General features: G+C 40.6%; 1 protein-coding gene across 1 annotated transcript in view; it reads left to right on the top strand.

Moving 5' to 3' along the window:
• The window catches only part of sptbn5 (spectrin, beta, non-erythrocytic 5), a 251,285-nt gene that overhangs the window by 38,602 nt on the left and 199,394 nt on the right, over nt 1–13,289 (top strand). The window contains exons 8-10 of the mRNA XM_069915498.1: nt 3,259–3,397; nt 7,698–7,930; nt 8,680–8,833. Coding sequence (XP_069771599.1) covers nt 3,259–3,397; nt 7,698–7,930; nt 8,680–8,833 — 526 coding nt within the window. The remainder of the gene's footprint in view (nt 1–3,258; nt 3,398–7,697; nt 7,931–8,679; nt 8,834–13,289) is intronic.

Below are 13,289 nucleotides of genomic sequence, written 5' to 3'. Positions count from 1 at the left end.
ATCTTTACAGAGATTGGTTAGCAAGATGGGTGGATAAGAGGTGGGACAGAAGGCTAGTGGAGGGGTCTGGATGAAGGCTCAAATATTATTTGTTCAGTCAATTACATGCACTCTGTGGTGTTCCATGAGGGATGAATATGTACCTGGTGATTGATCCATGAGAAGTGAGGATAGGAGCCATGGGTGAGGAACTGGAAGAAGGAGGGGGTTAATGTGCTTCATTTAACAAGGGCTACAAGGATAAGCCAGGAACAACATGCCAATGAGCTTAACATCAGTGGTGAGAACATTACTGGTGTGCCATAGGTGTCGGTGGTGGTCCAGTGTTGGTCATCATATATATATTAACAACTTGAATAACCATGTAGTAGCATGTTATAAGTTTGATGTTAACACCAAAATTGGTGGGATTGTTTACAATTAAGAAAGTTAACTGAGATTACAGCAGGATTGAGATTAATTGGAAAAGTGGACGAAGGAAGATGGAATTTAACTTGGATGGTTGAAGCAGCTGGAGCACTTGAAAAAGTGCGAAGAGTTTCACCTTGGTAGATTCAAACAGAGCAGGACTTGCACAGAACAGGGACCAAGGGCACAGGTACTTAGTCTGTGAAAGTGGAAACACAGGTGGACAGAGCAGTGAAGAGTGCATTTGGAATCGGTCAGGGCATTGAGTATATTAGTGGGTACCTCATGTAGCAACTGTATAAGATATTGATGAGACCACATTGGGAGTATTGTGTGCAGATTTTGTCATGCAGTTGCAGTAAAAAATGTAATTAAGGTGGAAATGGTGCAGAAAAGATTCACTGATGGGCTTGAGGTGTAAGAAGAGGCTGGATAGGCTAGAACCTTTCCCCTGGAATGTAGGCAAACTGAGTGACCTTGTATGTAAAATAATGAGCAGCAAAAATAAGGCAAATAGTCACAGATTTTTTTCCCCCCAGGGTAGGAGAGTCGAAAACTAGAGACTACAGATTTAAAGAAAGAGAATAAAAAATTGAAAAGAGTCTGAGGGACTCTCTTTTCACACAGAGTGTGATGAGTAAGTGAAATGAGCTGCCAGAGGAAGTGGTGGAGCTGAGCACAGTTGTAATGCATCAAACAGCACAGAGCAGTTCTTTGGCCCAACCAGTTGGCATTCTGGCTTACCGGTAGTTCCATTTGCCTGCATTTGGTCCATATCCTCATAAATCCTTTCTCTCCATCAATTGGTCCAAATGCCCATTAAATATCATTGTGCCCACTTCTACAGCTTCCTGTGGCAGCTTGTTCCAGATGCAGAACATTCTCTGAGTGCATGAAGTTGCCCCTCAGGATCTTCTTAAATCCCTCCTCTCTCACTTTAAGCCTATGAACTCTAGTTTTAGAATTGTCTACCCTAGGGAAAGAAAACTGTGAGTATTCACTTTATTCATGCCCCTTCAAGATTTCATAAACCTCTTTAATGTCTCCCCTATGCTTCAGGGAATAAAGACCCAATCTATCCAACCATTCCCTCTAATTCAAGTCCTATGGTCCCAGCAATATTCTGGTGAACTCCTCTGCAACCCTTCTAACCTGTTGGTCACCGTGACAGAGATGCACCAAAGAAAAGGTACAAGGACTGCCTAAAGAAATCTCTTGGTGCCTGCCACATTGACCACTGCCAGTGGGCTGATAACGCCTCAAACCGTGCATCTTGGCGCCTCACAGTTTGGCGGGCAGCAGCCTCCTTTGAAGAAGACCGCAGAGCCCACCTCACTGACAAAAGGCAAAGGAGGAAAAACCCAACACCCAACCCCAACCAACCAATTTTCCCTTGCAACCGCTGCAATCGTGTCTGCCTGTCCCGCATCGGACTGGTCAGCCACAAACGAGCCTGCAGCTGACGTGGACTTTTTACCCCCTCCATAAATCTTCGTCCGCGAAGCCAAGCCAAAGATCTTTCCTGTATTTTGACAAGCAGAACTGCACACAGTACACTAAATGTGGACTCACCAGCATCTTGCATGGTTGAATCATGAGATTCCAAAGTTCTGTACTCAATACCCCACCCCATCTAAAGACAGTGAATGTGCCAAATGCTTTCTTTGCTACCCTGTCCAGAGTGTCCAGTTGCCACTTTCATCAAACTGTGCAACTGTACCCCTCAGTCTCTCTGTTCTACTCACCCCCCAGGCCCTGCCATTTACTGCATAATTCCTATCCTGGTTTGACTTACCAAAATGTAACACCTCACACACGTCCAAGTTAAATTCCATTTGCCACTCGTTGGCTGCCTTCCCAACTGATCTAGATCTTAGATATTCTTCCTCATTGTTCAGACCACCACCAATTCTGAAATTTTCAAATTTACTAATCAAATTAACTACATTGGCATCTAAATCATTTACATAGATAACAAACAAAAATATTCCCCAGCACAGAACCCTGAGGCATACCTCAGGTCACAGGCCTCCAATCAGAAAAGCAACCCTCTACAACTCCATTCTGAATCCTGACACAAAGCCAGTTTTGGATCTAATTGTACTGTGTTATCTAACCTTACATACTTACTTACTACATGGGATCTTGTCAAAGAACTTGCTAATGTTGATTCAGACAACATCTACCACCCTGCCTTCGTCATTCTCCTTGGTCACTCTTCAAATGTCTCTATTAGTTTCATGAGACACAATCTCTGACATACAAAGCAATGCTGATTACTTCTAATTAGTCCTGTCTATCCGGATGCCAGTAGACCTTGCCCCTCAGAATCTCCTCTCACAATTTTTTGATGTATTGGTCTGTAGTTCCCTGGCCTGACCTTGCTGCTCTTTTTAAAGGGCAGAACATTAGCAATGGTCCAGTCATCCAATGTCGAACCTGAGGACAAAGATGATATAACTATCTCTACGTGAGCCTCTGCAATTTATTCCTTGGCTTCCCACAAGGTCTGAGGTTGCTCTGGAGAAGGCCCTGTGATCTGTCCACCAAAATGCTCTCCAAGGATGACAATTCTTCCTCCTTGGTACTTGGTCCAGGACATTGCAACTCATTTAAAAGACATTTAGACAGACAGAGATAAGAGGGATATGGGCCAAACATAGGCAAATGGGACTTGTTTATGTTGACAACTTGATCAGCAAGGACATATTGGGCCGAAGGGCCTGCTTCTGTGCTGTATAATTCTTTGACTCTACGATGTGTGCAATCTAGGTTTAACAGGGCGAGATGGAAAAGAAAGGGCAAATGTGGATGCAAGTGCTGTAATTGAAACCTTCTGTTTCTGTACAGAAAGCAGGATGTTGAAGCTTGCTGGCAAGATTTCCTGCAAGAACTTCATAAACAGAGGGAATCCCTAAAGAAGGTGGCAGCTGCACTCTCCTTAGTCCAAGATATAGACATGATTCATCAGGAACTAACAATTCTTCAGGTAAGATTTGGCATTCAACTATTCTGAAGGATTGCCTATGAATATTAACATGGAGGAATAATTTGTCCAGTACATTGATTTCTCTAATGTTGAAGCTAAGTGTCCCTTTTGAATGTAAGAGACGAGTGATGGGCAAAATGCTCTTCATTCATTGCCTGTGGTAAACATAATAACAGAGAGAAATCCAACACCTAGTAATGAGCATTGGAACAATGCAAAGCATTACTGGAGCAACTCAGCAGGTCATGCAGCATCCATGGAAAGCAAAAGGCACTCAACGCTCTGGGCCTGAGCCCTTCAGCAGGAAAGCACACAGGCCCAAAATATCGATCACCTATCACTTTCCATGCATGACTTGCTGAGTTCCTTTAGCACTTCTGTGATTTGTACCAGTTCTCCATCGTCTGAAGAATTCCTGTTTATCGTGGTAATGAACACTCGTCAGCAACTTGTTCCAGAGGACTGATGAACAGGTTAATGATGATGGTTCTGAAACAATTAACTGTTTAACTGGCTACAAGCCTGGGGATTTAGTAGATACAGTGATGTACATTAAACGTCCTGACTGGCTGACAGTCTGTCCATTCACACTGCTGCTCAGCTCCACGGAGCAAATTTGTCCTTCAGATCATACACAAAGGACTGTGAGGATCCAGTCGAGTTTAAATGAGAATAATTCTTATGCTTCAGTTTAAAGTTTTCAACTGATTATGTATTTTCAATGTACTGGCTATGAAACCTTTCTAGGTTTGGGGATTATTTTATTTTTATATTTTAAATGTAGACATACAGCACAGTAACAGGCCATTTCAGTCCACAAGTCTGTGCTGCCCAATTTACACCCAATTAACCTGCACCCCTGGTATCTTTTGAACGGTATGAGGAAACCGGAGCCCCTAGGGAAAACCCATGCAGACACAGAGAGAACATACAAACTCCTTACAGACAGTGTGGAATTCAAAACCCGGTCCTGATCTCTTCCTCATTATGTTACTGGAGACATGTTCTCCATCCAGACCACACTGTTGAAATTAGGACCTTTGTATTTAGAAAAAGTAAGTACAGGTACACTATCCGGACATGTAAAATCTGGAAAGCTCCAAAATCCGGCAAGTGGGGAGAAAGACGGCAGCCCGAGTTAGGCAGGCGGGGTGGGGTGGGGGGGGGGGGTGGGGAGACCAGCAGTGCGAGTCAGGCGGCTGGGAGACCGGCAGCGCAAGTCGGGTGGGCTGGGGGGGAAACCGGCAGCGCGAGTCGGGCAGGTGAGGGGAGACGGCAGGGCAACTGGAAGGGGGTCAGGGTGGATATGGCAGCACAATTTGGGTAGGTTTAAATCTGGCTTTCCAAAATCCAGAAAAATCTGAAATTTGGAGCACACTTTCCCCCAAGGGTTCCGGATAAAGGATTATGTACCTGTATGAGCATGCAGGGACAATTAGCATTGATTTCTGAGCCCAGGAAGACCTGACCGAAGTACTTTTCTTAGCCAAGAAAGTGAATGGATTCAGACCAGTGAAAATAAAGGCTTAACCTTGAATCTCTCATCTACCTCTTGTCTTGTGTAAATGCTACAACAACCTGGCATTAGGGAAAGCTTTTGATGTCGTTATCATTTAGGTGTTTCTCAGGAGTATTGTCAAAAGAATACGACACTGAGCCATGTAGGATTCTTTGGCAGGTGGTGAAGAAAATGAGTTTTAAGGCACATATTAAAGAACAAAAGAGTTTACAGCCAAAGGCAGAATTGCCAGTGAAGGGATGATGAAAATTGGAAATGGGAAATGGTAGATCAGAGGAACATAGAAATCTGATCCATTCTGGAGAGGCTCTTCTAAAACTTTTCCAAACTCTCTAGGATTTTCCGTTGGTTTCAGTATTGGTTCCATTTTCAGTTGTTAATTTTCCAATTTAGCCATTTAGCAAAACATTTTGTAAAATATTGCCTTCTGAAATCTAGGATTAGCAGCAGACCTTTAGGGCTGTTGGTTATACTGATTAATGGGCCATTAACTTTCTCCCTTTACCTTTCCCTATCCCTGTATTTTATTTCTTTTACTTGTTCTTCTCTATGTTTCTTTATAACTTTTTGAACCCTTCAGTTAAACCAGTGATCCTGTGCACCCTGGAGCATGAGCTATTAAACCAACGAGTTTGTCAGCATACGACAAGGGGACTGAGACTGCTATTAAAAGATGGGGTGGGGCAGCAATCAATCAATGTTCAATACAAGTTTATTGTCATGTACACAAGTACAATGTTCAGATGCACTGAATTTCATACTTGCTCCAGCCAAACAGATACACAAGATATGCCAGCTGCAATGGCAAAAATTTAAATGACCACAAATGCCAAGACAGAAAAGGAGATACTAAATATCAATGGATATATAAATATTCACATTTGCAATTAGTGCAAAAAAAATGACTTCTTAGTAGTGCAGACAGATTTTTTTGGTGTAATTTATGGATAAGGTTAGGGTCATATGAGGAGGTTCAAAACCCTGATAGGAGTTGGATAAGTACTGTGGCGAGCTTCAGGCTTTTCCACCTTCTGCCTAAAAGTAGCAGTGAGAAGAGATTCTGACCACTGTGATGGGGGATCTATGGCTGAAGGTGTAATTAATATCTCTATGTTTGAGTAGAAAGGAAGTACTTGGAATCATTGAAGAACAATTGTTTGCTATTAGCAGAAACTCTGTTACTTTAGACTACACATGTCAAACTCTGGCCCATATTTGGCCCACAAGATCATTTCAAAAATGTATTAGAGGTGGCCCGCCCTGCAGCGAGAGCCGATGCTGTTTTTTTGGTAATGTCACCCCCACCATCCTCCCCCTTCATTGCACATCCTTCCCCATTGTAACATGAGAAATTGTAACACGAGAAGTCTGTCGATGTCATCAGCCGGCAAGCCAGTTGGAAGGCTCCCCGCACAACCAGTCACTTCTCCCACCTGTCGAGCAGGGCGGCGGATAGGCGAGCGCCTGTGATTTCCTGTCGGCGCGACGGGCATGGCAGGCTGCACATGGCCCCCGGGCAGCGCAAGCCCCGCGCGACTGGCACCGGACGGCCCTTCCACAGCGCAAGCGCACTTCTCCCGGTCGCCACGGCCTTCAGCGCTTGCACCCGCGCGGAGCCTAGGGATGGCTGGTTCGGCCCTGCACGTGAAGAGAGAGATGGTGGCTGTCCGCAAAGGCTGATCGGCAGCGCGCTGGGCCTGAGTGGGTGGGTAAGCAGGGGTGGGCAGAGGGTGTAGGTGAGGAGTAATGGGCAGGGGAAGTTATGGTGGTGCGAGGGGCAGTTAGAGGGAGGGATGAGAAGAAGGAGGGGTGGATAGGGAAGAGGTAAAAGGGGAGGGGCAGGGTGAGTAGGGGAGGGATGATTTGAGGGTGAGAGATGGGTAGAGGGAGGAACAGGTTGAGGGGAGAGGCAGTAGAGAGGCGTGTATAGAATGGGGTGGGTAGAGGCAGAGCAAGTGGAGTGAGGGGTGAGTAGAGGTTGGGTAAAGGACTGGTCAGGTAGAGGGATGGTGGGTCGAGGGTGAATAGAGGCCTAGAGCCTGAGGAGTGAGCAGGAAATGCTGAGTCCTGATGCAGGCCAAAATGGACACAGCCTGTGAATGCTGACTACATCTTCACAGGGACCAAATATGTTTCCCTTAGGTCAAGCAAAGGGTGAACTTGAGCTACCTACTCCTGACCTGTAACATTACCCTCCTAAAGTTATATCCTAAAGTTTAACATTACATATGTTGAAAGAAGAGAAAACATGCAGATCTTGTTGAAAATTTTCAATAAATATTTAGTTCGGCCCTCGACTTAGTCCAAGTTTTTAATTTTGGCCCTCCGTGAATTTGAGTTTGACACCCCTGCTTTAGACAATTGGGAGGGATTCTCATGAAAAATTACATAAATGGGGACTGTTTCCTGAATTTGACAGAATTGTGAGCAACTGAATTGAGAAGCAATGCCTTCCCTCAGATAGTTGTATATCTTTAGAATTTTCCAAGGTAGAAGGATGATCAACAACAGAGTATAATCAATATTTTTTTTAGACACACAGGGAATTAAGGAATACAAATGACTATTGGGGAAATGGAGCTCAGGTACAAAATGAGCTGCAAATGTTGAATTGGCCCAAAAGCTTCTGAATTTAAAGAGAGGTCAGAAGTAGGGATAAAGGTAATTTAAAGTAGAATAGCTGTGTTCTCTTGGTAGATGCAACAATAAAAATATTTCCACTGTGACGGTGTGCTAAAAGAAATCCAGTGGTTCAACCATCACTTCTCTATTGCACTACAGTCTGCAGTGAGTTCAGGCGACTATGGCAAGCACCTGTTCGACGTGATTGACATGGCACAGAAGCACAACCTTATCGTCTCTCAGATCTCATCTCATGGAGAAGCTCTGAAGCACGTAAGCCAGAGGGTTGATGATCTCAGGAGGTGCAGTGAACTGAAAACTGATGTCGTCAAGAGGAAACTCCAGGCACTCAATGACCTTTACAATAACCTGTTGGAACTCAGCAAAGCCAGGTTAGACAGCAGCCTCCATAAAATGCTCATATGTCGTTTGAGTAAGAGGCTGATGCAACCATTGTTGCCGCCTTTAGTATTCCACGTAAAAGAATTACATCAAATGAGCCCCACGCAGCCAAATGGGGCAAGTGGTGAGTTGGGTTGAATGGCTGCTGTACAATTGTACGGCTCTATGACTCTTAATTAATTTGTCCAGATCTTGCACTAACTCCCACTCTAACTGGACTCATGGTCACCAGTACTCACTATCATCGGCACCCACAGTTGCCAGAATCCACTGTCACTGAGACACAGCAGAATTACCCAATATCTACTGCTGCTACTGCTGAGAACTGTTGTGTTTAGGATCCACAATGATCAGACCTGGGGTGATCATACTTCACTGTTGTTGGGTTCCACATATTGATTTGTAGTCAGGGGAATCCATAATCAATAGATATTCAGTACTCAGCTACTGGGATTCATGTTTACCAGGACTTGAGTTTAACCTTTTCTCAAGATAGCAACCTTGTGGTAGCAAGCCCTCTGCTTTATTAAGCAAACTGGAGGGACTCAGTGGGTCAGGGAACATCTATGGGTAGAGGTGGGCAGTCAGGCTAAAGGATGCCAACTTGCATCATTGACTGACCATCGCTCATCATGGATGCTGCTTGACCTGCTGAGTCCCTTCAGCAGTTCATTATTTGCTGAAGTCTTTGTGTTCCTCAATGTTATTAACACCAGTCGTATCTCTCTTGCTAATTCAGACATTCCAAACTGCAGCAGCAGCAGAGATTGCTTGAATTTTTCCGGGACTGCGAGGAGGAGGAGTCATGGATCTACGAGAAGTGGCAGTTGGTGCGGACTGCTACATTAGGGCGTGACATTACCCAGCTCTCAGTGTCAGTCCAAAAGCACAAGGTAACCACATGCATCCTTGACCCCTGGGGGGCGTGGCAAGATGGTGTAGAGTCTAGACGTGTAATCTCGACCTTTCTGGCCAGACTTTTAAGTACCCATTTTTTAACCCTTTGTTTTCATGTTTAAACTTTTAAAATTTTAATTTAAAGTATTGAGTAACTACTATGGCCATTAATGGTAAAAAGATTAAACCTCAAGTGCAGAAGAAGTTACATTTTCAAAGTGCTGAAGATTTGGGGCCTAAATGACTTGATACAGCTTCAAGTTTAACTTCTTGAGTGTCTAACCCACAAGGACTGCCTGTGGGAGCTGAAAAAAAATGTCTACTGCTCACCAAGTGAAGGATGGCACTGAAATTACCTGTTCTCTGGAAGAAGATGCGTGTTCCCAAGAAGTGGATCCCGATTCTGGAAGCCTCTTGATTTTAACGGAGGGAGCACGCAGGAAGGCAACTCCATTGTTTGAAATGCATCAGGAAGCATTTCAACCTGAAGATATCAATTTCCTCCTTGATTTTGCGCAAAAACAACGAGCTGCGGGGGGAGACCAGCGGTGACCCCCTGAGGAAGTCGGGGTGGCGTCGCTTAGAGTCCAGACCCGCAGTAAAACCTCTAAAATGCCTTTCGTTGAGTTGCAGCAGGAGCTGCAGCTACCTGGTTCTGCCACTATGTTAGAGAGAGCAGAGCTGAGCTTTTCTGAGTTACAGTGTATGCAGTTAAATGCTGTCATTCAACCTTTAATGAATGACATGGTTCAAATGGATGCTAGTATAAGTTCAGAATTGAATACAGTTAAAGCACGTGTGGAAGCATCTTGTGAAGATTTTTAAAAATTTCAGTCTGCTTTTTTGGAATCTAAACAGCAAGTGGTTTCTAACACAGAAAAAGTGTTGAAGGTTGAAAAATCAGTTATAGAATTGGGAGAATGTGAGAAGGAGTTAGAGAGGAAAATAGACTACTTGGAAAATCAACGTAGAAGGAATAATGTGAAAATCGCTGGTCTGCCAGAAGGTATAGAAGGACAAGATCCTCTTCGTTTTTTTAAAGACTGGATCCCACAAGTATTAGGACAAGAATTTTTTTCTGGAGGCTTGGTATTGGAAAGAGCTCATAGAGCTTTAAGAAGAACACCTTTACCTGGTCAACCACCGAGACCGATAATAATTCGATGTTGATTTATCTGGACAGAGAAGCAATACTTCGACTAGCAGTGCAAAATGCGAGACAACGACAAACTCCGTTATTGATTCAGAATAGTAGAGTTTTTTTTATCCTGACTTGAGTCAAGAGGTTATTCAATGCCGACGTCGATTTAACCCAGTTAAAGAGGCTTTGTGGCATAAAGGTTATAAGTCTACTTTTCGGTACCCAGCAGTGTTGAAGGTGTTTTATGGAGATCATCAATTTTGGTTTTTTGAGAATAATCGTGAAGCAATGATTTATGCTGATTCATTGCCAGACATAAGAGGACAAAGACGTAGTCCACCATTGTCTCCTAAAGAAAAATCTACTTGTTTTGGAAACGGAAGAAATGGCAGAAATGGGAAAAATGGGAATATAAAGAGTCCAACTTTTTCTGAAATGGGATCTCCAAGACTGGAATCTCTTGGATGAATAGAAGAATTTTCTTATTCTTATTCTACTTTTTTTTTGTTATTATGATATTTTGATATTATTCATTGTTTGGCTGGGGAGGGAGAGATTTGTTCTTTACTAGTCATCAGCCACTGGTGGGTGACCCACACCCAATTTTTGTTTAGGGAGTGGTAGTTTTTTTGGGGGGGGAGTTTTTTTTAAAATTTTTTTTAATTTTCATTTTAGTTAACTTTTAATTTGTGATTTTTTTTCTCCTACTGGAGAGCCTATATATGTTGATTTGAGTTTTCATATAAAGATATTTTTGGTATTTAGTAACAATAGTAGATATGTCAAAGTTGAGGTTTGCTACTTTTAATGTTTGGGGTTTAAACAGTCCGATTAAGTGTAAGCGAGTCTTGGCGTATATTAAGAAAATGAAAATTGATGTTTTTTTTAATAAGAAATACATTTGAATCTGAAGGAAAGTATGAAATTAAAGAGGGACTGGGTTGGGCATGTATATTCTTCTTCATTTAATTCTAGGGCTAAAGGCATAGTAATTTTGATAAATAAAAATTTATCTTTTGAATTACAATCAATGGAGGAAAAGGCAGGATGTATTCTTAAATTGAATTGTAAGATTTTTAATGAATTTTGGACTTTACTTAATATTTATGCCCCAAATGTAGATGATGAAATATTTATTTCAGATGCATTTTTATATTTGGGTCAGGCTAATGATAATATTTTAGTTGATGGTGATTTTAATTGTGTTTTGGAACCTTTATTGGATAAATCTCTGAAGAAAGTTAAGAAATCTAAGATGGCAGTTCAGGTTCAAGCGTTGATGAAAGATCTTAATTTAGTAGATATATGGAGATGTCTTAATCCGACAGAGAAAGATTTCTCTTTTTATTCATTTAGACATGAATCATTTTCAAGGATTTACTTTTTTTTTAGTATCGGCACATTTACAAGGGAAGATACAACAAGTGGAATATAAAAGTAGGGTGATTTCAGATCATTCTTTGTTATATTTTACATATGCAACTTCTGAGAAAATTCAAGTGGCCTATCGTTGGAGGTTTAATACTATGTTGTTAAAAAATACAGAATTTATTGATTTTTTTGAAAAAACAAATTAATTTTTTTTGAAAGAAAATTCTAATTCTGTTCAAAGTAAGTTTGTATTATGGGATGCTATGAAAGCTTATTTGAGAGGACAAATAATTAGTTATACTTCTAAAATGAAAAAGAATCGATTAAATCAGAGTCTTGACTTAGAGAAACAGATTGCTGAGTTAGAAAAGGAATTTCAGAAAGATGCTACTGAAGATCAGAAAATAGAATTATCTAGGTTGAAATTGGAATATAATACTTTGCAATCTTTTCAATTTGAATGTGTGATTAATAGGACTAAGCAATGGTATTATAAGGTATTGGCATGGCAATTAAAGAAAGAAGAGGTTTTGAGGACTATTAATGCTGTTAGACGGAATTCTCTTATTAATAAACCTTATGAGGTTAATGATGAATTTTGTTCATTTTATAAAAAGTTATATACATCTGAAAAAAAACAAGAAATTGGATCGATTGATTTTTTTTATCACAGTTGAATTTACTGATATTAGAGGATGCAGATATACAGGAGTTAGAGGAACCATTTACTGATTTGGAAATTAAAATGGCTATGATGGAAATGCCGAACGGTAAATAGCCTGGTGATGATGGATTTTCGGTTGAATTTTATAAAATCTTTTATGATGATTTCTCTACAGTGTTTGGGGATGTATTACATCAAGTTGGAGAACATTATGAATTACCTGAGTCTTGTTCTAGTGCTTTAATCACAGTAATTCCAAAGAAAGATAGAGATCCTTTGAAAGTATCTTCATATAGACCAATTTCATTGTTAAATATAGATTATAAAATAATAGCTAAAATATTAGCGAATAAATTGGCTAAATTTTTACCTAAGTTGATTCATATGGATCAAACAGGTTTTATAAAGAATAGATATGCTTCAGATAATATTTTACGCGTGATTAGTTTGATTAATAGATTTTGACAATCATCAGACCACCCGATGGTGATATCTTTAGATGCAGAAAAAGCATTTGATAGAGTTGAGTAGAATTTTTTGTTTAAAGTTCTGGAGAAATTTAAGTTTGGTCCTTTTTTTATTGGTTGGATTAAGGCTTTATATAGTAAACCAGTAGCTAGAGTATTGACGAATGGCTTGATTTTGGAACCTTTTAAATTGACTCGATCAACTTGTCAAGGTTGTCCTTTATCACCAGCTTTGTTTGCGTTAGTGATTGAACCTTTAGCACAGCTGATAAGACAAAATACACAGATACAAGGTATGAAAGTTTTAGATGAGGAGTATAAAATTAATTTATTTGCTGATGATGTATTGGTGTAATTAATAAACCCAGCTCAGTCACTTTTGCACTTGAAGGAGCGTTTAATAAAATATGGATGTCTTTCTGGATATAAAGTTAATTGGGAAAAAAATGAAATATTACTGGTAAGTGATGGAGATAATTCAGTTTATAAGAATATTATTAATTTGAAATGGATTGATCGAATTAAATATTTGGGTATAATTCTGAATGTTGATTATCAATCTTTATATAAATTAAATTATGTTCTGCTAATAAAAAAATTAAAACTGATTTGATTAAATGGAAAGATTTACCTATTAATTTATTGGGTGGGATAAATACAATTAAGATTAATATTTTTCCACGTATACAATATTTGTTTCAATTTATTCCGTATTTACTTGATAATTTTTTTTTAGATTTGAATACAATGGTTAGAGAATTTTTATGGAGAGGTAAATTTTCGAGAGTAGCTTTGAATAAATTAACTTG

This window comes from Narcine bancroftii, chromosome 2 (assembly GCF_036971445.1).
Source record: "Narcine bancroftii isolate sNarBan1 chromosome 2, sNarBan1.hap1, whole genome shotgun sequence".
Classification (NCBI taxonomy): domain Eukaryota; kingdom Metazoa; phylum Chordata; class Chondrichthyes; order Torpediniformes; family Narcinidae; genus Narcine; species Narcine bancroftii.
This window is presented reverse-complemented; position numbering and strand designations above follow the sequence as displayed.